Below are 24,851 nucleotides of genomic sequence, written 5' to 3'. Positions count from 1 at the left end.
AGTCTGTTAAAAGTACTTTGTAATACCATGTATATATTGACACTAAGCATACCCTTCAGGTTTTTAGCAAATCCGGGCCAGACGCAGGATCAGTTTGCAAGGCCACGCTCCCCGGGTATAAGGTTTGATGGATGAGGCTGAAGAATTTGTGGTTTATGACTAATTTATTTGCAAAATACAAGTTAAAAATAGTTTGGTTTCACAAAGAATGATAGCAAATTATCTGTAATGATTTGTTTAATAAAAGATTTGTCCACTTCGCAAGGAATCTCTTCAACTATAAACTAAAAAGCACAGGCTGACCACTTATGAAATAGCAAGTCAGAATGAGTCACTAGAAAAGTGCTCCAGGAGTGATGTTCATAAACCTTAATAAATATTACATGAATAATGTCAAGAGGACACAACAAAAATAGACTTCCACTAGTGCAGTCTATGCGCACAGAGCACGCTACAAGAAAGAATCAAAGGAAGCTCCTAGATTTCTAAGTGGAAAAAGAGGGCCAGTTTTAGCAAGTGCTGAGTGCTGGATGTCCTCATCCCTGCCTTGTGACCAGACCTACCGGAGCCTGCCTGTCACCTCCCTGCCCATCTGCCCAAGTTACACAGTGCTTCCCCCTGTATACATGCCATGCATGCTCACAATCCCAAGCCTGCCTATCTATAAGAAGGCCAGTGCATCCTTAATATTCTGAATCTCACGGCAAGCTTAGTACAAGCCAACAGCTTGTTCCCTGCCCACATGAACAGGAATTAAGAGAAAGATAAAGCTGAGAATGGAAAGCAATTGATTTTCTGAATCAGGCTTCTTGTGCGAGGTCATATGACTGTGGTTGGTGTTCCCAGGCACAGACAGGCGAAAGCTATCAAATCTGCTTGAGCTAAGGAGGAATTAAGTTACAGACCACTAAAGAATTATATGACAGATTCACTTTTGATGCACTATAGTTATAATTAGCCTGGTTTCCTATGGAAACAAGGTTTTATAATTACACCATGTGTCTGTGTATTCATCATCTCTCTCCATCCCCTCTGCTGAGTAACTTTTTAATTCTTTGGCTACTTTCAACTCACTTTGAGAGAATACACCCCACTGGGACAAGGTCACAGCAGCACCCCTCCTGCATTAACGAGAGGAACCCATGCAGCTCTCTGACCTTCTGAATGACAGTAAAATGAATGACAGTAAAAGCTTTGATTGTGCTGACATCTTATTAGAAGCTAGAAAACAACCCATCCACAAATACAAATTCATTAGAAAGCAGGTTTCATGACATCCCACAGGTTTCTGTAGAAGCTGTAACTCTAGCTTTCTTTCCTTTTGCCCAATTAAAAACTCTACCATAACGTACTTTTTGTTTTCCAGTAGCTTCCGTTGTTATACCCTGCACCAGAACAGTGTGGGGTCTCAGGCAGAAATACAGGCTGGTGTGCTGGGGCTTCCACCCGTCCAGAGAACGGCCAAATTCTTCTCCACATGTCTACTAATGTTATTCAACTAGCACAAAGGCAGAGGTGACTAAAGTACATACCTCCTCATACAAAGGTGTGTAACCTCTGAACAAAATACCACACCTTATAAATTGGATTGAATTACTAATGTCAATTAGACCCAGATGTATCCCACCTGATGCATCTAAAGCAAGACAGTGCTGCACCTGGGCCTCACTGTCTTGGGTGCTACAGAACACAAATGAGGAAACCACTAAATAAAACATGCAGCCAGCCACTACCTCAGGGTTGCAGGGGTATGAGTGGGAATTACAATATTAGAGCCAAAGAGAAATATTTTTATGTTAATTTAGGTGAATTAAGAAGAAGGAGTTGTCCATTGCACAGTATAAAACACAGGAAAACAGGCAGCAAACGAAAGTCCAGGTGTACATTCAGTTGTAAGTGTGCATCCTACCACACAATAAATACAGTAAGTACAGTGTAGCTTACCACTCTTTTGTGGAGGTATATCCTTACTTTTACAGAGAGGTTAAGTGTGGCCAAATGGGACAGGAAGCAGTTAACACACTGCAAGTTTTATTACAGTTTACCTGAGTAATTTATGTGCCCACACCCTTATACTGCCACATCATACTTCTATCACAGCATAATTTGAAGTTCTAATGCGTAAGAACTAACAACCCTGTAAGTTCAAGGGCTTTCTATCCAACACAAGGCAGAAGAAACACTCAAGAAGCCACTCTGGGGACCCACCAAAACGTGGATGCACATTCCCTTATGGCTTGTAAAATAAGCTATAGTACAAGCATTCCCAAGGTTGCATCTCTGTGTCACTGGTGTTTCACTGGGGCTGAATTCAGCCCAGTGACTTTGCATAACAATTGCCACTATTTTTGTACACAAAACACCTGGGAACCCTGGACTTTTTGGTGGAATAAGGTAACTTTAATTCTTAACCTATTATGAGAGTTGAAATGGAAAAGTTAGAAGAGATCTCATGAGAATTTTGAAAGTTGATTTTAACACCAGCAATGCTCCAAATAATATCCAATGTATATTTTTAATTGTATATTTACTGTTACACAGGATAAATGAGAAAGAAAAGGAAGACATGGAAATACAGATCTACATTTTCAGAGGTGGAGAAGCTAATAAAGGAACCATTAGTACCAAAGTAAGCTATGCTGACAAAGCTAGAGTGAAATCCTCAATCCACACGACAGACACAACTTGATACTATAAGCTTCCCGACACTACTGTCAGCATGTCTCTGCTGAGCCAGTGTGAAAAAATCTAAAAACAGCTGGATGAGGTTTGCCATTTCATTCAAATCAAACCATTTCAGAGAGGCTGTCTTTGATAAAAGTCTGATTAAGATATCATCCCAAGCAAAGCAAAATTTTAAGTAGTAGCACTCTGACTTGTTTTGACTTTGCCATTTCAAGAAATGTCACTTAGTGCTTTAGCTGAATCCAAAACTATTGGTGTCAAGTGTAACATAAATATCGCCCCAAACATTACTGAATAAAACTGCCCAAAGAAAACCTCCTGTTAAAAAGCAGGTTCGAGTGTCCGAGTGGCAAGAATGCATGTCTTGCACAAAGTTTACAAACCACAACTACTTATAAGCAAGAAAACAAATACTTAAGGACATCATTACTCTCAAGCAGCCAGCATAATAAATGCATTATTCTTATCAAGGATGAAGCATTCCCATAGCAGTATATAGCTCAATAACACAAGTCCTACATTTAACCAGATGATTCATCATAAAGTTGGCCAGTCTGCAGAAAAAGCAAGTCCACCTAGATAGGCAAAGATGAAGCCTGAGAGAGAAACAGAGTTCAGTAGATAAGTTAGGTTTTCTCCCCTTCCCGTTAAATAATGTCTTTTCTTACTGTAGCTGTGGTATAAAACCTTTGTATCCAGTGCTATTTTGTGCAACCCTGCATGCCTTCTTCCATGCTATTAGTACAGAAGTTTCCCACAAGGAAATAAATATTCTTCTAGATGCATGCATCAACTGAAAAAAAAATTAATCTTTACTTTTTTTTTTCTTTTGAATCACAAAAACCACTTTGACAGTAAATCCTACAATGTAAGACTCTTGGTGCTTTGCATAGGAAACAGGCCTTATCAATCAGTTCATTAACTCCATGTTAAGCCATGCTTATAGGCATCCACTACAGCCCACGCCACAAAATACAGTATACCAACTGGTTTTTAAAAATACAAGATTTGCCTTTCACTGGGATTGCAGAGGGATTCATGAATGCTCCTTTGAAAATCAGGCCAATGTCTGACCACGAAGGGTGAAGAGACCTATTCAGAAATTTTACAAAAAAAAAAAATCTACAGAACTTAGTTGAGTCACTGTGAGAACCAAAAGGATGGAATCTTTTTCCAGTGGAAGCAATATTCAGTTATAATCACTAAAGAGCACACCAATGAATAGATGTAATGATCCAGCAAACCACGCTTTTAAGCTCTTCTCACACAGTAGGAAAACACAAAAAAGGAGCAAAAGTTTCAAGTTTTCAAAGACAATAATCTTAAAGTCTGGCAATGAACTCCAGATATTAAAATTATTTATTTGCAACATTTAACTTTCAGCACAAAGAGAGCTGCATATCACGAAGAGCCACGTGACTCACCAGTGACATTCAGCAAGGCATATTAATGATGTGCTATTTGGATTTTTCCATCTATTTACCCTTCTCAGCAGGTAAGGCTGGAGCAGACTTAGGAGAATAAATGTCTCTACAAGAGCTTTTTTCGAACTAACGTCCCCACAGCCGTGCAGCACTTGCAGAGGCCGGCGTTGCACCCCTTCCCAAGGCGCCCCACCAGCTGCCTCAGCAGGATTAAGGGGTCCAGCCCCGGACTAACGCACCCACCGTTAACCTTTAGGGACAAAATCCTTCGGGACAGACCTATCTTTTAACACCCCCACCCCCTGCCCTCAGAAGCCAGGTGCCCCCCCGTGGCGCTCAGGCCCCCGCCGCCCCCAGGCCGGGCCCGCGCCCCCCCGCCCCCCCGCCGCGCCCCGGGCCGGGTCTCACCAGGTGCAGGGCCATGGGCAGCGTCAGCAGGAACAGCCACAGATAGAGGTGGCAGCTGTTGGTGAAGGCGCCCTGCTCCGGGTCGTGGTACCAGCCCCCGGTCAGCGCCGCCCACACGCCCTGCCCCACCAGCCGCGCCGCCGGCGACACCATGGCCGACCCCCGCCGCCACCGCCGCCCCTCAGCCGCCCGCCGCCGCCGCCGCCATGCCGGGCGCCCGCGGATTCTCCCATGGTGCCCCGCGACGCCGAGCATCCCGCCCGCCCCACCCCGAGCGCCGCCGCCGCCGGGAGGCCGCTGCCAACGGGCCGCCCCCCCCCCTCCGCCGGACACAGCGACCCGCGCGTCCCCACCGCGGTGCGGGGGCCGCTGCCCCACCGCCGGGCCGGGGGCCGCGCCCGGTTGCCGGTAGCGGGCGGCAGCGCGGAGAGGGCGCAGGGCGGAGAGGGGCCGGGCCGAGCCGCGCCGCGGCGGGCAGGGGGCGGGGGGGCCGTTCTGGCGCGGAAGCGTCCGTCACCGCGGCGTCCCGCCCCGGGCGGCTCGAGGTGCCTCCGCAGGTGCAAAAAATGCGCGGCCGACGGGCGGCAGCGGCTCTGGCGGCGGAGCTGCGGGCCGCGTCGGTCGGAGCGGCACAGAGTCGTTTAGGTGGGAAAAGCCCTTTGAGCTCACCAGGTCCGGCCGCTACCCCAGCCCTGCCAAGCCCAGCACTAACCCACGGCCCTCAGCACCGCATCCACGCGGGCTCTAAACACCTCCAGGGATGGCGACGGCACCACCTCCCTGGGCAGCCTGTCCCAACGCTTCACCACCCTTCCCGTGAAGAAATTTTCCCAATACCCAACCTAAACCTCCCCTGGCGCAACGTGAGGCCGTTTCCTCTCGTCCTGTCGCTCGTTATCCGGGAGAAGAGACCGACCCCCGCTGCCTACGGCCCCTGTCAGGTGGCTGCGGAGAGCGATCAGGCCCCCCCTGAGCCCCCTCCTCTCCAGGCCAACCCCCCAGGTCCCTCAGCCGCCCCTCACAAGGCTGGTGCCCCAGCCCCCGCCCCAGCCCCCTGCCCGGCTCTGGACACGCTCCAGCCCCTCCACGTCCCCCTGCAGTGGGGGGCCCAAAGCTGAACACAGGGGTCCAGGGGCGGCCTCACCGGTGCCCAGCGCAGGGGGACGGGCACTGCCCTGGTCCTGCTGGCCACGCTGTGTCTGCTACAAGCCAGGATGCTGCTGGCCGCCTTGGCCACCTGGGCACACTGCTGGCTCCTGTTCAGATGTCCATCAACCAGCACCCCCAGGCCCTTTCCCACCAGGCAGCTTCCCAGCCGCTCTGCCCCAGCCTGTAGCGCTGCCTGGGGTTGCTGTGACCCAAGTGCAGGACCCAGCAGTGAGCCTTGTGGAACCTCATACAACTGGCCTCAGCCCATCAGATCCCTCTGCAGGGCCTTCCTGCCCTCAGGCAGACCAACACTCCCACCCAACTCACTGTCATCTGCAAACTTACTGCTGTCACAACCCCCACCATCTTGTTTCATTGCCAGTTACTAATTCTGCTTGATGCATCATGAGTTTCGGATCTTTGCCCAACTTTAGTGTTGACCTTTTTTTGTCATTTTGAGCTGTATGTTGGGCAGGCAGTTGGGCAAATTCCTTAAAAACCATTTGGTTTCTTTTATGAATGAGTTTAAAGTGAAACACAGTCAGTCTGCCTTGCGTTAAAGAATTTCATGGCAGCTGACCTCAAATTAGCAGAGTGAAGAGGTACATCAGGGGCAGGGGAGCCTGGGTGCGGGAAGCAGGGGGAAGTGAAGCTGAATGGGGGATGGAACCAAGTGGAAGCCTTCAGCAGGGGAGGCCAAAGGCAGTGAAGGATGAGACATATGGATAGGGGGCATATCCCTATGGGATACCCCTGAAGGAAGGGGCATCAGGCTAGGCCGTGAACACCAGAGCTGATCATACACAGCACGCACTCCTTACCGTCTACCATCAGAAAATCACTGTGAACTTCAATTGCATGTCTCTCGTCAACACCTTCCAGGGCCTTTTCCACAAGTATAGACTTTTGTTGTAGTCAGTTTTGTGAAGGATGTGTGTACAAAATGGGGGCAGCCAAGCAGCTTGCACATTACTTCACCAAATTTACCCTACTTTCATTGCTCCCGACTGTGGCTACAGCTTCATGGACGAAACATGCTGTTCTGGTGTACTCTGCACGGACCTTTTAGACAAAGGTAAAAGAGACCAAAGATGCTATTAAACAACCGTAGCTGTGAGCTAATGAACCACATCTCAGCTCGCTTCCTGATGTTGCAGGCAATGTGGCCATGTTGGATGCCTGTGTTGGCTTGATGGGAGCGACAATACAGCAGCAGGAATGAGGAGCAGGGGAGGAACAGCACTGTTCCTTTCAGCAGCACTGGTACCCTTCCGATACCTGTGGATCTACAGCCACAAGGCTCGAGTACTTGCTTGGTGTGTCCTCAGTAAGCAGTGAAGTCTCTTGAGCTCTATGAAGGAGGCACAGTCCCAGCAGCGCCTCGTATGCTACTCCTGTAAACACATCTTACTAAAACTGCTCCCTTGTTGAGTGGAAATTTTTATATTTTTTTACCCTTTGCAGATTCTTTTCCAAGATGACAAAGTTGGTTAACACAAATGTAGTGACTGAATCAACTGTAATAGCCAGCTATGAATAATATTTTTGATGTGTAGTAATCAAAAATGTTAATTTTCAAAAACTGTGGAAGTTGTTTTCCACCAGGCGTACTGGCAAATAAAATCAATTACAAGCACAGCTCCAAAAGAGATGAGTAAACAGAGGTGGAAATGGAAAGCTTCTTCAAAACCTCCTCTCTTCTTGAGACTTCTGACTCATGTAGGTTATTATTTGGAAATCCCAGATAACGCAGGCTTCATTGGAGTTGATATAACATTGGGTCTTATTAGGGTGTCTTGTCTGCCTATCGCTCATAGCTTTCAACTCTTCCTTGACTTCGGATAATGTTGACACCAAATGTTTTTTGGTATAATGGTACTCACAGAAATGAAGGGTTCCTGTAATATCCAGCTCAGGACATGCGTTCCAGAGACACGTAGATGCACAGTGCTGTATCTATAGTTGCAAGAGTGCTGAAATGCTACCACTTTTTTCTCAAGAGATGCCAATGACAGACCAAGCCGAAAGCTTTGCCCTGTATGCCACTCTTCTCAGCGGCAACTCCACTAGATGGTGCCACCAGAAAAGCTACAGCTGCGTTAGTGTCCTCTGTAACTTTATTTCCATTATTAGAACTCCTTATACCAAGATCCTAGAGCACTAGGTGCTCAAGAAACACAGCACAAAGAATAACTCAAGTGTAGTAATTGCCAACGGACAGTAGTACTTCAGAGAACAAATTCTGGAGTAATAGCTCTAAATAAACATTTAAACTTTTCACTGTACTGCAACCAATACCTCGTCTGACCCAAAACATTCCACACTTAATTAGCTCCTGCAGATTCTTTTAGATAACAGATAAAGTTCAAGGTGGAATTTGTGTGGCAGAATGCTTGTATTAGAACATGCTTCATGGCTTTTATAATAAGGCAAATATGCAGATAAGGAAAAGGCTTGTAATTATCTCTCTGAATAGCTTCAAGGCAATCTTATATTAAAGGAAATGGGAAAAGAGTCGATAAGACATGCAGGTTTTGCATTCTTTCTTTTTGGTTAACATGGTTCAGTAAGTCCCTTTCTACGTAATTTTATTTTTGCCTCGTGTGTACAACTATAAACACAGTTTAGACAGTGGGATAAACGTGAATTTCTGATTTCTGGGTACCGTAATTTTTTTTTTTTCTAATTACTGCCTTTATGTTGGAACCTTAGCCCTGCGATATCCAGCCGCAAACTCTGTGTTTGTGTAGGGATGCACAGCGCTCCAGCAGTGGGGGGTTGTGCGAGAAGCATTCATTGTGCCAAGCTATTCTACGTGGCAGCGCGGTGTGACACCTTCCCCAGGCCTTTCCCACCCACCCAGGGCCTGGGCTGGCAGCGGCCTTGTCCAGAACCACAGCTCCCGCTGCACGCAGCCATCAGCTCCGAGGATGGCAACACATCTGCTCTGAACCGCAGCGCTGGCGGCCCACACGCTTCCCTCCGTCTGCTGTGGTTTAGGAAGCGATACCATTTTTCCACCTAAAACCAGAAAAATCTTGATCCAGAAGTAGCACGGGCGCAGCAGTTGCTGATTTCCAGGCAACCCCCTAAGGCAGGGGTTGTGCCACTGCGCCAGGCGGAGCCGGGAGCCCCTCGGCCCGTGCGCAGGCGGGTGGAAGAGGAAACACGAGCCGCGGAAGCTCGGTTTCCTCAGGAACTGCCCGGGTTTTATTCCGGGGAAGTCCTCAGCGCGGACATCCACGGAGAGGGGGAGCTGCCGGCGGAGGCGCGAACCCCCGGCCTGCCCCGCCGCCCCCGGGGATACAGCGGGCCGGGGCGGGCGGACCGCGCCGAGACACCGCTTCGCCGGGGCCCACGGGCTCCGCCCGGTGCCGCACCGGGCCTCCCCGTTCGCCGCGGTGCCGTTACGCCGCCCCTGCCCGGACGGGACCGTTGACGACCACCTCAGCCGCGCGCCCCGCCCCCTCCCCGCGGCGGCCGGAGCCTGCCAGTCTGCGCGCGTGGGCGGGCGCGCGCGGGCACCTACCTGCCCGCCCGCTCCCCCGCCCCCAGCCCTCGGCCCCACGTGACGGCCGGCGGCCAATCCCCGGGGGCAGAGCGCGGAGGCGGGAGGGAGGCCGCGGGGCGCCGCCGCTCCCCTTCCCCGCCTTCCCCGCGCGCGCTTGCGCCCTACCTGCCGGAGACCCGCGGCGGCGGCGGCGACCGGGCCGGGCGGCCCCGCCCCTGCCCCAGGCCCCGCCCCTGCCCCTCCCGCGGCTCCCGCTCGGCGGCGGCGGCAGGTGAGGATGCGGCTGGGCGGGCGCCCCCGCGTCGGCGGAGCTGGCGGCCGCCGGGGCTGAGGTCGCTGCCATGGCTCTGCCGGGCGCCGGGGCGGCGGCCGCCGGCGGGGGTTCGTGCCCGCTGTGGACGGCGCTGTACGACTACGAGGCGAGCGGCGAGGACGAGCTGAGCCTGCGGCGGGGGGACGTGGTGGAGGTGCTGTCGCAGGACGCGGCCGTGTCCGGCGACGACGGCTGGTGGGCGGGGAAGATCCGCCACCGTCTCGGCATCTTCCCCGCCAACTACGTGACCCGGCAGCCCCGCGGCGGGGTGGCGGCGGCGAGCGGCGGCGGCGGGCGGGGGGACCCCGCGGGAAGCCTGACGGAGATCGACTTCCAGCACCTGGAGCTGCAGGAGATCATCGGCGTGGGAGGCTTCGGGAAGGTGTACCGGGCCACCTGGCGGGGCCGCGAGGTGGCCGTGAAGGCGGCGCGCCAGGACCCCGACGAGGACATCACGGCCACGGCGGAGAGCGTGCGGCAGGAGGCCAAGCTGTTCTCCATGCTGAGGCACCCCAACATCATCGCCCTGCACGGGGTCTGCCTGCGGGAGCCCAACCTCTGCCTCGTCATGGAGTTCGCCCGCGGCGGCTCCCTCAACCGGGCCCTGGCCGCCGCCGCCGCCCCCGGGGCCGGGGCCGCCCGCGGGGGCCGCCGCATCCCGCCGCACATCCTGGTGAACTGGGCGGTGCAGATCGCCCGCGGCATGCTCTACCTGCACGACCAGGCCATCGTCCCCATCCTGCACCGGGACCTCAAGTCGAGCAACAGTGAGTCCCGGCCGGGGCGGGGGTGGGGGGATACCGGGGTGAGGAGGGGCCCTCGCACCGCCGCGGGCGGCCGAGGGGACGGCGAGGGGCTCCCCGGGCCACGGCGGCGGCGCCCGCCTCAGGCTGCCCGGCGAGCGGGGCCGTGTGGGCCCGCCGTGGCGGCGCGGGGGCGGCTCGCTCGGCGAACGGGCGGCCGGGCCGCGGCCGGGCACGGGCCGGGAGCCTGGCTTCACCGGGCGGCGGGTGTCGCAACATGGGCGGCTCGGGCAGCCCGTGCCAGCAGCTGGGGCTGGCGGCGGGGTGGTTGCCTGGCGGCGGGCTGGCAGCGGAAGGGCGGGGGAAGAGAGCTCACCTGCGGCGCAGGCAGAGCCCCGTCCCGGCAGCTCCCTTGAAGCGGGACAGAACCCCGTGCGCGACCACAGTGCGCATCCAGAAGACTTCTCTTACTGCGCTGTGCGGCCCTAGCTTTTGAAGGTTACAGCAAACCCAGCGCCTTGGGAAGGAAAGGTTTAATAAGGTTTCGCTGCTGAGCGATCGTACGTATTTCTGTTTTTCGTTGTGTGCGTTTAGCGTTGCTGAAATTCACCCGCTTGGCAAACACCAAGACAGAAAAGACGGTGGCTTAAAACCAGTAGAAACTCTTGTGCACTTGCCAGATTTGCTTTCAGCCGTTGGCACAGACAAAGGCACCTGAAAAGAGCGAGGTTGCTGTTCAGTTCATGCTGAATGGATCCTTGGTCCGTCTGTCAGTACGAGAGCATCTAGGATTTTGGCAGTTGTGGTGTTGGAAGGCTGTCTTACTAGAACAGATGTTTATGACTTGCTGTTATAGTTGTGTTTTGAATTGGTGACCCAAAAGGGGAAATCTGTATGCTTCCGTAAATGTCTAAAGCCATTTTAACTCGCTTTCCTTTTTGTTCTGAATGTGCCAAATGTGCAGCAACATGTTACTTCCCTCCCACCCCTGTTAGGAGTCCTTAAATAGTCCAGTAGAAATAAAAAAGCTTCATTCAGCTTTGAAGCACTTTGTTTTAAAAGCCCTTTGCAGCGTGTCTTGAAGGTCATCATGCATGGGTTGTTAAGACAAGGCTCAGTCATGGGACTGTTCCTGAGAATACTTTCACTATTTGTTTGATAAAGAAAGGACCTAGCTCAGCTACCTTTGTGGTTCTGTCTGTAGCACAAGACAATAAACTCTTGGAACATACCTTTCAGGTCGTGGCCAACATCTTAATTTCTAGCAAGTTGTCTGTAGGCAGCTTGTGCCCTCCTAGTCAGCTGCTGTGTTCACTGAGTTGCTGTACCTTAAGTATTAAGTGGCTTTCCTTAGACAAAAGTGGGTTGCTGTATTTTAGCCTCCTAAGGTGACAATGGCAAAGTCCATATCTGAAATGAATTCATAACCCTGTGGTTTAGCGTAGCACCTAGAGCTGAGTCAGTTACTGCTGTGAACTGATTACCGTTATCACCTCTGTGTATGTGGATAATGGCAGCGCATTTTAAAAAAACATGCTTTGGTTATAACTTTGGTATATGTACCTGTTTTGCTGCTTTCATTACTGCTGTTGCACATGTGCTTAGTTAGCTACTTAGTTTTCTCACCCAGATTTTGTATTGAAGTTTGAATACAGTATCGAATATGATAAATAAAATGATGTCTCTTGATCAGCCAGCTGAATGACAACATTGGAAGACAATGGTATGCTAGTGGTGCAATATACTATTGTACGCTATTGTAATTAAGTTCAACATGGAATTTAAAATGACTGCCAATCGTGACAGTATCCCCTGTTCTATTAACCCATCCGTTCATCAGAAGTTTCACTTTATACTTTTACTGTAGTCTTTTCCAGTCTCACACAGTGGGAGTGGAAACCTGCCAGGGTTGACTGATGGACTTGTTTGGTGTGGCTAGTAACAGTTCAGCCGTGGCTATAGCTGCAGACAGGGATCCAGCGGCATGCGTTCCTCGGCTGCTCGCTGCTGCTTTTCATAGACTGCTGGTGGTAGTGGTTCAGTTCTCTCCATTAAGCAGTTCTAGGTAGTTTACAAATGTTTGAGTTTTGTGCTAGCTCAGTTATTTTCATTAAGAAGGAGTTTTTCTTCCGTGTCCAACAAATTAGAAAAATGACTGCCCTTAACATGGTGTAGTAAGGAAAGCTACTCGAGCTACTTCCTTAGCAAACAGGCAGGAACTAATTTTTCCAGTCAGGGGAAGGGAGCCCCTTCCACCAGTATATTTGATCCAGAAAGGATATATGTCTGGGCTTGTGGTTGGCAGGCAATAGGCAAAGCCAGCATCTCAAAGACAAGGGTGTTATTTCTCTCCAAGTAGTTTTATGGAATTGGAATCTGTAGGACAGCGTCTCTGGTGTGGTTTCACTGGTGCCAAATTGACGTGACGGGGGAGAAGGTGCCACAAACAGAAGAGCCATGAGAGCCGCAGCAGGGTTTTAATAACAACAATGACCATCTAAGTTTGTATGCACAAGTTTCCTTGGGCTCCTTTTTTGGGAGGTGGGAAAAGGTTTTTGTTTCTGCCAAAGCAAAAAAAAAAGGGGAAACAAATAGATATGCAAATGTTTCCTATGTTGGGAAGAAAAACTAACAAGCTTGAGGGCTGAACAAGGAAGTAAGGAGCAACTCTTGAGTTCTGTTGGTAGCAGCTTCTTCAATTCTGTAGAATTGTAAAATAAACTTACTATTTAAAGGTCATTCAGAAACAGACAAAGGTGTAAAGAACACTTTTAGCTTTGGGTATGTGTGATAAAATGAAACATAGTATCCATGGCCTCTAATGTTGATTTGCAAACTGTGGGTGCTTTATAAAATCTTGTGCAGGTGGCATGGTGAGAAGTTTCTCTGGAAAAGAACATGGTCTATTTTGAGAATAACGTCCTCATAAGCAGTTCTTATGTTTTTTTATGTTCATAGATACACTTTATAGATTAAGAAGATAACCTAAAATTAAGGATTAGGAGGTGAACTTTACCTATCTAAAGCCTGGAGAAAAAAATTGAAAGAAAGTTTTTCAAACCATCGTGGATAGTCAAGGAGTTTTGAGTTAAACGATATTTTGACTGAAAGGCAGGTGTCTTAAAAATTGCAAAAATACTTGAACATTCTTAACTGTCTCCTGGGTTCAAACTTAAACTTGGTTAAGTGTGTCATTCGATTACGATAAAGTTATGTTTTTCTGAAAATAAAAGACAAGCATTCATCTGCAAGACTGGGCACTAATACTTACATGTCTTTTTAGCACATCTCAGCTGTTTTGCTGACTCTTTGAAAGGGTAACTTTTTTTTTCTCTGGTGGAGTCAAAATGCTTTTTTCTGAGCAAGGGCACTCACCCGATTAGTTATGAGACCAGTGTTTTTTTAAGGGCTTGGTGCAGCTTCTCCTGATTCTTTTTTGGTATTCTGAAGAAGGCTAGTAATATGTTTGGGTAGAGTATGCAAGGTTTTTATTTTCTGAAGTCTAGTGTAGAGAAAGCAGAGGTTTGCAGTTCTGGGATTGATTTCAGACTGTGCACTTAACAGTCACATTTAGACTTTTACCTTAAAAAATAAGCAGTTTATCTCTAGTGCAGCAGCTTTGTGTACTTGTAGGAGAAGTTACAAAAAGTTCAGAATATCTTGCTTACGGCATAGGCCCATCCATGAATGCAAAGTAAAGCACAAAGCTGATTCTGTGCAGATTATGTGTACTAACACAATACTGATAAAGTGGTTTGTTGTAGATGGATATGTGAGTAGGGTTCACTTTGCTATGGCTTTCACCCGCTCTTCTGGCATCCCGGGATCCTTTGCAGCTGTCTGAAGTGTCTTGAGTTTATATTGCTTTTTGAAATGATTAAGGACAGCTTGAGTTTCAAGGATTGTTGAATTTGGACGCGACAGTTCTAATGAGAGCAATACTTGAAATCTGAAGGAATCAAACATACAAGTGAACAGTAAAACTGCAAGAGGACCATCCATTTAAGGTGACATTCTTCAAACTAGTCTCATGAAAAGCAGTCAGAAAATAGAAATCATTTGGTTTTAAAACCTAAAAAGGAGGTGTGATGTGGTTTGACAGAACTGTTGAATCAGTTGCTTTTGGTGTGGGATGGTGTCCTGGAGTTTGAGAAAGGCAAGAACAAATTGTCTTTGGTTCTTTGCTTTTACAGGTTATTTGTAGCAGGGTTGCTCAAGTTATGCCATTAAACACCTTTAAAGTTAAATGGAGATATTTTCAAGAACCTATAAAAACTACTTCCTTTCTAACTTCTCCACCTAGCAACTTATGCTAGCTGGCTGGAGAGAGGAAGAAAAAGAAACTAGAGTTAAGCCTATCTGCCATCTTCTGAACTTTATTCTGAAATCAATAGGGTGCATAATTTGTCTCTTGACTGTGTTTTAAACAGGGAAGACTTGCTCAGAATCATCTAATGTACAGTTACCAAGAAAATTCAAAATTAAATTTTATTAGAATGGTCTTTAGTAGTTTTGAGGAAGAAGAGAGATGGCTTTTCAGCAGATTTGAGCTTCAATCTAACTTTCTTTGGAAAGTTCCAAGAGGTCTCGTAGTGGCAGTGGATCTTGGAGTTGTTTCTGTCAATAACACTGTGCCAGTTACTGCTCGCCTATCATATTGTAACAAAACTAAAAAAACTCATTTTCTGCAGGTATGTATTTTGCGCCTTTTGCGCCTCCCTCTCGTCCTCGTGACATTCTCATTCACAGAACTTCTACTCTCCTGTTTCCTTCCACATCCTCAGTGTCCCCGATGGGCTAAGCCTGGCGGTCCCAGGGTGCGCACCTCCAGTACTGGGTGGCTCCTGCACCTCCTATAGCAGGCCGCGTGTGCTGTAATTGGTTTGAAACTGCTTGTATTGCCTAGCTAACTGTTAAGCTCCTACTGGCTGGTATCTGTGAGGTCTGGAGGGGAATGAACATTTTTTTCTGGAGGACTAACTGGAGTTCCTCTTCCATAAGGAAACTGACCTTCATAAAACCCATAGGAGCCACATCTCTGAGAAAGTGGTATCGCTTTGACTAACGTCAGATAGATAAGATAGTGGGGCCAGAAGTTATTTACCAGTTTAAAATTCTTATGCTGTAGTTTTCCATGCTGTGCTTGTATAGGAAGTCACAGTCATTAAGTGCTTTGCACTATTCTTAATTATTTGAATTGCGTAAAGCTAGAAATTGTTCCAGGTACACCTGCTTCCTGTCTGATCTCTGAGTGGCAGCAGCCCTGCCTTGTGCTTTGCTGTAAAGATAGTACTGCTGCATTACAATATAAGAACTGGTCATACATCCTGAAGCATCTGGAAGTGTATAGCAGGAAAGAGCTCTAGTTTTAATAACCTTGTCCATTTTGTATTCTTAAAAAAACCCAAACACCAACAAACCCCCTCAAACCACCAAAAAACCAAAATCAAACCACCCTTATGCAAACTGTGGCAGGATTGCAGAATTTAATCAACTTGGGAAACAGCATCCCATGATAACAGAAGGCTGTGGTCTGTTAAAAGTTAGCACGTCACTGAATTCTAGTAAGTTTTTCTTTTGAATATAGTTATGTCATATGAAGGTGGTCCATTTTGCTTCATAAAACATTACTTCCAGTAATTTTGTTTCATTATTTGATGTGTGCTCACACTGTGTAGACAGGGATTTTATTTTTTAGAGACCCCGAAGGCTAGCTGGCTTCTGTGGGAGCAGCAAATGCTTAGCAGCCTTGAGCTATGGTGTATCTTCTTCCAGCTCATCAAAGGAAATGTTTTATGTTATGCCCATTTTATATTCAGTTGATATATTTACTTGCTGTATATAAATATGTTGTATATTTTGTGTTCAGAAAGATGCTGGGATTCAAGAAAGAACAGTTTTGAGTCACTGCTGTGATTGTCTCAATCTGCAGTAGAAATAACTAGCACTACAATGTATGTCATAGAGGCTGATTTCCAGTTGAAGGCTATGTTTCAGCATTTAAAATTAGTATTTAGGAACTTAATGATTTTTATACAGTATCTGTCAAATAAAATTTTGTGAACTACTGCTCTGTAGCACAATATCTATTTGTACGGTCTGTAAGCTTCCAGAGGAGGAGTAACATCCAGCAGTTATGTTACTTGTAGTTGAAGACTTAACCGCAATAGTCATTTATTTCACCTTGATCTGTTATCTTCGAAACTTGCTACCGCTTGGTGGTTTTCTGTATCTCAAGTCTGGACATTAACAGGTGGAAAAAAATGCTCATTAATTTAGAACAAATTCCCTCAAAGTAAACAATGTGCAGGTATATTTATATATAGTCCTTAATGCTGGAAACGAGACTCTAGGCTGTAACACTAGCTAAATGTCATATAATTAAAACACCTATGTAAATAACCCCATTTATAACTCATTTTTAATGCAAACTTTCACTTAATGTTTCTCCAGCTATGTCCATCTGACAACTGTAAAGTTGTGCTGTATTTGGTCTTGAGGCTGTTTGCATCTTTAACAGGTAGTATTATTAATTCAAGAGTAATGATACTTTGATCTTTTTCTGGATCTTACTTGGTTCTTCATGTCTTTATCTTCTCCTTGTCTTTCCTCTCTCTCATTGTAAGACACCTAGTGATCAGTTTACAGCTGCTGGAAGGTTTTTTCTCTTTTCCTGCTCCATGTTGGACTCTCTCCTTAGCAGATTTCTGCAAGAGGCTGCTGACCTCTTGATGCCCAGCATGGGGAGTCATGTTCTAGTCTGTATGTCACATTTGCTGACTGTATATTTTGAAAAAAGAGTTCTGTATTGGGGTAACATTATAAATTGAAGTCTAGGACTTTGGATTAGAGTCTTTGCCATATTTGGATACTAAAGAAGAATTCAAGCATTACTTGGCTTGGTGGTTTTGTGTTTGGTTTTTGGTTTGGTTTTTTTTTTAAAGCTGGTATCTAAGGCTGTGGTCACATACTTGCCTCTGAAAACTGCAGTGAGTGAGCAACGTGTTTCCATAGAAGTCAATGGAAAAACAGCAGCTAAACACCTCCCATTAGTTGTAAAAATACTTGCACAGTTTTGTTCGTTCCCCTACACAGTGAGAAATAAGTTTAGCTGCTGACCATAACACTTGTGAAATGAGATATTGTACTTAAATAAACAGATTGCAGAATGGGGTTGGGATTTGGGCATTGATAGTGTAAGCCTAGCATTAGGAAATATTGAAATATAACTGAGTTTTCAGTTACAGATTATTCTCCCCCACCCCACCCCTTGGGACTGCAAGCACAATGCATGCCTTTGGACCCTCTTAACAAAAATTATTATTCTATTAGAGTGTTGTGTTCTGCAACCTCAAAAGAATAGAGAAGTTATACATCATTGAACTGTATTTGGATGTTGAATGCTATCTTGTGGTTTCTTTGACCTTAGAAGAGAATGGCTTTTTGTTTGCAATCTGTAAGCTTCCTTATCACTGAGTATAAACTTTTTTCTAAGCATGCTTCAGTGTTTCAAGTTCTGAAATGTAATGGCCTTGTACAATGCATGTTTGCAAGGAGGGTTTGCAGCATGGGTGACTTTTGTCCTTGAATTTTATTTCTGATGATTTCTTAAAATGTGAAACGGTGAAAGTCATCTCAGTGACGTTCAGTAATAATGCCTCTAAAAAGTGCAGCAATTTTTTTTTGTTATTGGAGCTTTGGCTTGCTGGTTGTGGTTGGTTTGTTTGTTTGTTTTTATTAGAGGCAAAACTATGGCATTAAAGTCAACAAAAATATAGACAATATGCATAGATAGAAATAGATAAAATATATTAAATACCGAATGACTTGGCTGTCTATAGTAGCAGAACCGAAATAACAGCTGGTATCATAAATGTGCATTCCTGGATTGACACTATAAAAATAATTTCACCATTTTTATCTTACTTGACCATGTTACTGAGAGCTTACCTCAGGTCAGTAACTGAAAGTAAGAGGATGTTTAAATTTTGTATCTTAAAGTCATGGGTTATATATGGTAAGGTGGAGAAGTTACTTACTTGTATAGTGTCACCACAGAAGTATTCTTCCTTCTTGGAGCTTCCTGCCAAGTTTAACCTTTTTTTTTTTTTTTTTTTTTGGGGGGGGGGGGCTGTCATAGCTCCAGTTAAATCAGTCCTAGACATGCCAGTGTTGGCTGTATAATCATGCTTTGTTCTCTTCAGAATGACTAAAATCTGTGTTTTGGCAGGTGTGCTATTAACTTGGAGCTGATAAGTTGGCCCTCCCTCTCAAAAATGCAGGAGTAACTGCTTCATTGCTGTGGTTCATTATGGGGCAAATTAAACCTTGGAACTGGTTATATTTTAGCTCTAAATGTTGGGGCACTTTTGTGGTTTTCTTTTCCACTAGGATGAAATGCCACTGTTCTTCCTGAAACTAATTGCATTTGTTTCCTCATGTGTTATGCAAAAAGGGAAAAATGGTACTTTTTAACTCATTACTGAATGTTATGCTAATTATTGAGTCAAAAGAGCAGGTTTTCCCTTCCATTTTCTCCTCCCAAGTGAAAGGTAGTGCTGCCAGTTTTGCAGAGCTCCCATTTCAAAGTAGGTGTTTTGCCTGTGCTATTAAAGAAGATGAGAATTCTTGGAAAAGCATGGTCCTAGGGGTGCTTGTTCCTCAGCCACTGAAGAAACTGCAAGGATGGAAAGCAGGAATCCTTCTATCTCACAGAATAAATTTTGATTATTTATTTATTTTCCACCAGTTTTGTGTTTAAAAAAGTGGGCTCAAAAATTCTGGGTTTCTTTCTGCGTTGTTTTGAAGCAGGTTGGTTGGCAAAATTTTTTTAAAGGAATAAAACTCTCTCAAAGAAACTGACAACCTAAGTCAGGATAGTTTATGGACTGTAACCTATTAAAATTCCTCATAGAAAAGATGTTAAAGGAGTTTCATGTTAACTGATGAAGTTCTAGGGGAACTCAATGACTGAAGTTGACTAAGCATCTACAACCAGAGTTTGTTTGGATTCGTAGTGGTAGGCATCTTAAAAGGGACAGAGAAATTTTTTTTTGTCTTCAGTTTATTCAACTGGTTCTTTTCAATAGTGAATTTCATCAAAGATTATTTTATGATGGAAAAAAGTAGTAAAGCTGGATTCAATTGTTACATGTCTGATTAAAACTAGATGTAAAAGGGGTTAGATCTATTAATTCTGAAACGTTGCTCGACTTCTCACTTAGTACAGCAGGTGATGTGCAGCTTGATGTAGCAGCTAGCTGTGGGAGGAGGCTTCACCCATCTCCAGGCACAGGTTCTCCCCCCTCCCACGTGTCAGCAGAATCTGCTCCTCTGTCTGCATGGCCGGTAGGTCTGGGTTAAATCAGCAGAGGGATCCAGCAGAAAACTATTCTAAGCTGTTTTATTTGCAGGCTTAGTTTTCTGCTGAGCTGTCTGGCTAGTTCAGTAGTCTCCCAAGACTACCTAGCTGCTGGGCTCAGGGCAGGGGAAAAAAAAAAAAAACTTGTGAGGATGAGGGGCTATAACTGGGGAGGAGATTAAGATAAGTATTTTAGTGACAGCAGGCTCTTAAAGTCTTGGCTGTGACATCAGCCTACACCCTTATACTTCAGTTAGTAAGTCACCTTTAAAGGTAGAATGTGTTTTTACTATTTATGTATCTATATATTTATATTCAGCTTTTGTAAATTTGAATTTTGAAGTGACATTTTTTGTGCATTAAATGCTCTAATTTCAACACATGCAATACCCCTTGATATAGACCACAAACTAAAGCAACAAGGAAGTATGTAACTGCTGAGTGTAATACGTTATGATCAGAAAAAGTATGCCAGGTATGTAAATACTTGTGCATATTCAGAAGCTGTGTGTTCTCCTGATTAGCTTGAAATATCAAATTGCATTGTCATGTTCTAATTACTTCAAAAAAACCCAACAAACAAAAAACCCTATAAATTCAAAACAAATTTGAATGAAATATCCCTTTTTCGAGATTTCATTTAAACAAACAAGAATTAGAATAATGATAGGTAAATTAACTTGTTAAGTCTGAAGGAAGGTAATGGCTGTCAGCTCTTGCCCCTGGATGCTGTTTTTGAGATTATAAATGTCAGCTGCACTGCCCTGCTGAATTCTGTATGTTACATGGCATATATGTATTTACTTTGTTTTGAAGGGAATGACAAGATCTTGCACATGGGGTCAGGGAGGCGATTAAGGTGTTTTCTGAATGTTTCTGTTGAAGGAAACTGTACCTGGTGCATTATATTTTGGCTGTGACTCCTTTTGCAGCTTGAATGTAATAGCTTTAGGGTTTTTATGAATAATAAGTTCCTAAAAAAAAAATTAAAAATCACTGTTTCCTAACAACTGTGGTGCTCTCTAAGGAATGGATACACAACCACTTTATTCTGTAGAGTTTGAAACCAGAAGAGTATCTTAGTCAGGAATGACTGTTTCACCGCCTAACTGTTATTGCTTGTTCTATGCACGTCTTTCTGAAATCTGCTTGCATTTTGGTCACTGTTTTTATTGCATAGCTGCCTTTCAAAAAGTTATAGCAAGCAAAGAAGAGTGAGCTTATAAGAAAGTAAGTGTTGTTTCAAATCAGTAGGGAAGTTCCTGGCAGATGCCACATAACATGAATTTTTTGAGTTTTAAAGCTAAGTTTCAGTGTTGACTGATTTCCATGTAATTGTAATATTATGGAGGAATTGCTGTAATGAGGTAACTTTTTCTTAAATGTAGTATTTAAATAGGAGAACTAAGCTTAATATTTTAAATATTTTAAATGGGGAATTTGAGGATTTTTAGTGTTCAGTCTGCTTTTGAATTTTGGCTGATGCAATATCCAAATCCTACATTTTTCAGAATTTACTGAAGATTTACTGTTTAAATGATGATTATTTGAATGTCTAATTATAAATGCTTCTTACCTATGGTACTTCCTTCTACGGCACAATAGAAATTTCTGTTTTGCATTACAGAACTATCTGAACAGCAAGTGAAGCACAAATGGCAGGCAGTAAAGTAACTCACAGTATCTACAGCCGGTGCCAATAACTTGTTTAAACTGCTTCATTCTCTCAAGTTTCCATTTGCCCAAAGATACTTTAATAATGGTTATTAAAGAAATGAAGGGGAAGCAAAAAACGGTGGTGCAAGGTGCGTTGAAGCTGTTGAAATCTTACCCCTTTCTGATCCTTACTCCCTGTCATTCTTACACTTCAGAGGTTTTCCTGTGCCACATGTCCCTCTGTGGGATGTGTTTTTCCTACAGGGTTGGTGTGTATTTGTCAATTTTTGCTGTCAAAGACTTTTTATGTCAAGTCTTGTCTTGTTTTGGCTTTCCAATTGGGAACACTTCATTCAGGATTTTTTTTAATGTATGTTGGCTGCTGTGAAGTAGGACTTTTTTTTTTTTTTTTTTTTTTTTTCCCCTCTAGATGTTTTTAGACAAATACATTTAAGAATAAACTTGCTTTCCATTTAGTTTGAAAGTTAAGAAATGCTTGTATGCCTGCTGTAAAGGGGTGTAGATGATAGAGGAGCACAGTATCCCTGTAACAAAAAGTAGAGAAGTGCCTCCTGCGTATGTAACTAGTGTTTAAAGGATGAAATTCCCTTGCTGATGGTGAGCTCTAAACTTGATCTAGTGAGATAATCACAGTCTGACAGATACTGGCTACAGTTAACAGTTGTTATCCTGAGAACCCATAGGAGGAAACCAAAGTACTTAAGAAGCAGTGCTGTATAGGCCAGTGTATCATTTGTATGTGTTGGAGATGTTCTGATCAGTTAATGTTTTCACTGTGGTAATTAATTTGCAGCTTAAAAACTGAGCATGGCTTCTATAAGCAGTGTTGAATTTTTAATTTCTAATTACAACTGGGACCAAACAACAGCTCCAGATAATGGAGTTGGTCTCAGTATTGATGAGGTATTGTGTTTCCTTAACTGGATATGCAACATCTAATAAGTTTTTCTTTCTGCCTGTTAGTTCACAGGTAAAGATGCAGGGTTGCCCTGCTGGTTTTGTTGCATGTTGATTTAGTGAATTAACAGGAACCAGATTCACTTGCAAACAGTTGGAGAGGGAGCTGGCCAGGTGCGGGGGAGACTGATGACAGTGGCAGCATTGTCTGTGCAATCTCTGTTTACAAGTAGAGGTGTATAGTGTAACATCTTTCTTTCTGCTATTCTCTAAGAATGATTTTATCAGTGGTGGTAAATGTAGTGGGCATGTAGGCGATCTTACCTGTAATCCTAGTAACTTAAATAGCTATGCTATTAAATAGCTTATATTTGCAAAACCCATGATAGCCAGCTATTTAGCAAACTGTAGATAAGGTAGCAAGAAGCCATTGGTGACAATTAACTCGTGAAAATAAGGTTGCTTAATCTTTTTAGTAGTAACAAAGAGAAAATAAAGAGGATAGAGAAGAAAGTATGAAGAGGGTAGGAAGGACAGAAAGGACTTGAGTATTTCAGGATGATTTTTTTTAAGTTTAAGCATGAAAAGGTAGTTTGAATTCAATACGTTTAAACTATTAAAAAGGTGTTCAATCCTTTGACTTGGCTTATCTCAGAATACATTGTTTACTCAATTGGTTTAAATGGCTGGTAACTGAAAATGATCAAATGAAAGTGCTGGAATGCATTATGGAATAAAATTATTTTAACTGCATGAAGTCTTTGGATTTCAGAAACTTTTCAAATGTAGTGTTGGATTAAGTGGGGGCTTTGAGATAGATAAGGTTGGAGAAATACAATCTATATGTATTTAGTAACAAAAAGAGAACCAAGACTGTAGGCCATAACCTGTGTTAAGAGTAGCATTGAAGAGCTTAGTGCTCGGTGGCCGTTTCTTGAGTGTGCTACCAGCTCAAAGGTCTGTCCAGGCTTCCCTTGGGCTTGTAAATACTGCTTCTTAAGCTACATGAATTTTAAAATAAAAAAGGAGCAGCTGAGGTAAGAATGTAAGCCTTTTATTTAAAATTGTGCTTTAAACAAAATACTTTCAATTTAAACGAATGCTCTTCGTTCCTCTCTAAACTTTCAGCATAGTCCTGAAGGTAGCACTGGAGGTGGAGTTCTGGACCTGTCTGAATTTGGTAGAGCAGGCATGTACCCCAGGAATCTGTTTTGTCTAGATGTGCTTTTTTCTATTATTTCTTGACTCGTTACAGCCTATCTGCCTGTATCCAGGCTCTCACTTATTTTTTTTTTTCTTTTCCCCAATAAAATTTCAATCCATGCTCACAAGAAAAGATAATGGAGCAGGGTGGGCAGCTCTTACCCAAATCTGGCCAGACCTGGACTGCCACTTGTTGCATCTCTAACCTGAGCTGCTGCACTGGATCTATTACCTTTTGCTGTCAGTAGTTCAAAGCAAGTGTTAATGCCAGAGGGGAGAGTTTGGAGTTGGAAAGGTGGGAAGGGAATGGCACAGGAAAAGGAGGGGGGACTGGGAGCATTGGCTGGGATTTTGCTGGGACTTCTGCCTCCTTTTCTTTTCAAGCCTAAATTCTGTGCCTTTCCTGACTAAGAAAACCGGTCATATGGGAACAGCAGCGGTTCAGCAGAGAGATGTTGTCGGTTCTATTTTAATTAGAGGAACATGGACTTGGGAAGTACTGGCTGGCTCAGCAGGTCCAGTTCCATTGCAGTCTTGAGCATCTGTGTGATAGATTTTAGTTTTTAACAGTGTGCATCTTACCTGCATGCTGTTACACCGTAAAATACTTGGTGGTGTGCCATATGATTAGTAGAAAGACTCCAGCTGTAACTATGATAATGCAGAAAGCATGGCTGATTAATGGCCTTACTACTTAAGGAACCATTACTTTTTTGACAGGAGTCTATGTTGGATCTTCTGAATTATTTGAGGAGTAAACTGTGCTTTACACTGCAGAGGAGGGCCAAAAGGGGGTGGGAGAAAAGAGGCAGTATCTTGAAATCTGGTATGACTCCCCAACCTGGTAGCTCCAGATCTAGAAGTGAGTTTAATCACAAGTGTGCCTGTAAGATGGATCAGTCAGGGCACCTGGGAGAATATTTTTACTGGTAAGAGCACCAGTGCTCTAGAGTCTGCATCCTGCTTCTATATATGGCTAACATCTGTTCTCATAACTTATTTCAACCTTTGTTTACCCTAGCAAAAAGCACAAGCTCTTCTGATTTTATATAAATTAAAGATGTTACAGTATCCTAACTATTCTACTTCTATTTCCTGCATCTGCTTCAGTTTAAGTTCCTGTCGTTGAATACATATGTGCTTTTTTAGTTGTTCGGTATTTCATGTGAGGTCTTATGCTTGGTACAGTTTTATTGACACTTCCCTGTTTCTACTAAAAAAAGCATTTTTTGTGTCTTTTAGAATTGCATGAGCTACTTGTGCAACTATGTGTAGCTCTGCTTTTCCTTCTGTTAGCCAGAATAGGCCAGCCATTTCTTCGTCCTTCACCTCTGCTTTATAGCTGTAGATTTTATGATTGATCCCTTCCAACTTTGCATGTTTGCTAGTATGATGGTCTGATCTTCCTCAGAGTGGGCAGTATGTAACTCTGTTATCAGTTCTTGAAATGCACCTTGTATTTTTACTCTGATTGTGAATT

The 24,851-nt window shown here is 44.8% G+C and overlaps 2 protein-coding genes across 4 annotated transcripts in view; one reads left to right on the top strand and one right to left on the bottom strand.

The window, feature by feature from the left end:
* PCNX2 (pecanex 2) overlaps positions 1–4,757 on the bottom strand; it is a 159,735-nt gene extending 154,978 nt beyond the window's left edge. The window contains exon 1 of the mRNA XM_055809946.1: positions 4,518–4,757. Within this exon, the coding sequence (XP_055665921.1) occupies positions 4,518–4,670 (153 nt within the window). The 5' untranslated portion in view covers positions 4,671–4,757. The remainder of the gene's footprint in view (positions 1–4,517) is intronic.
* A 4,592-nt stretch (positions 4,758–9,349) lies between these two features.
* The window catches only part of MAP3K21 (mitogen-activated protein kinase kinase kinase 21), a 43,465-nt gene continuing 27,963 nt past the window's right edge, over positions 9,350–24,851 (top strand). Inside the window, exon 1 of one of the 3 annotated variants that reach the window (XM_055810592.1) lies at positions 9,350–10,257. In XM_055810592.1, coding sequence (XP_055666567.1) covers positions 9,519–10,257 — 739 coding nt within the window. In that variant the 5' untranslated portion in view covers positions 9,350–9,518. The remainder of the gene's footprint in view (positions 10,258–24,851) is intronic. The other 2 variants (XM_055810593.1, XM_055810594.1) reach the window with 2 other exon arrangements.

This window comes from Falco peregrinus, chromosome 7 (genome assembly GCF_023634155.1).
Source record: "Falco peregrinus isolate bFalPer1 chromosome 7, bFalPer1.pri, whole genome shotgun sequence".
NCBI classification, from domain to species: domain Eukaryota; kingdom Metazoa; phylum Chordata; class Aves; order Falconiformes; family Falconidae; genus Falco; species Falco peregrinus.
The sequence above is the reverse complement of the archived record's forward strand: the minus strand, read 5'-3'. Positions and strand labels throughout refer to the sequence as shown.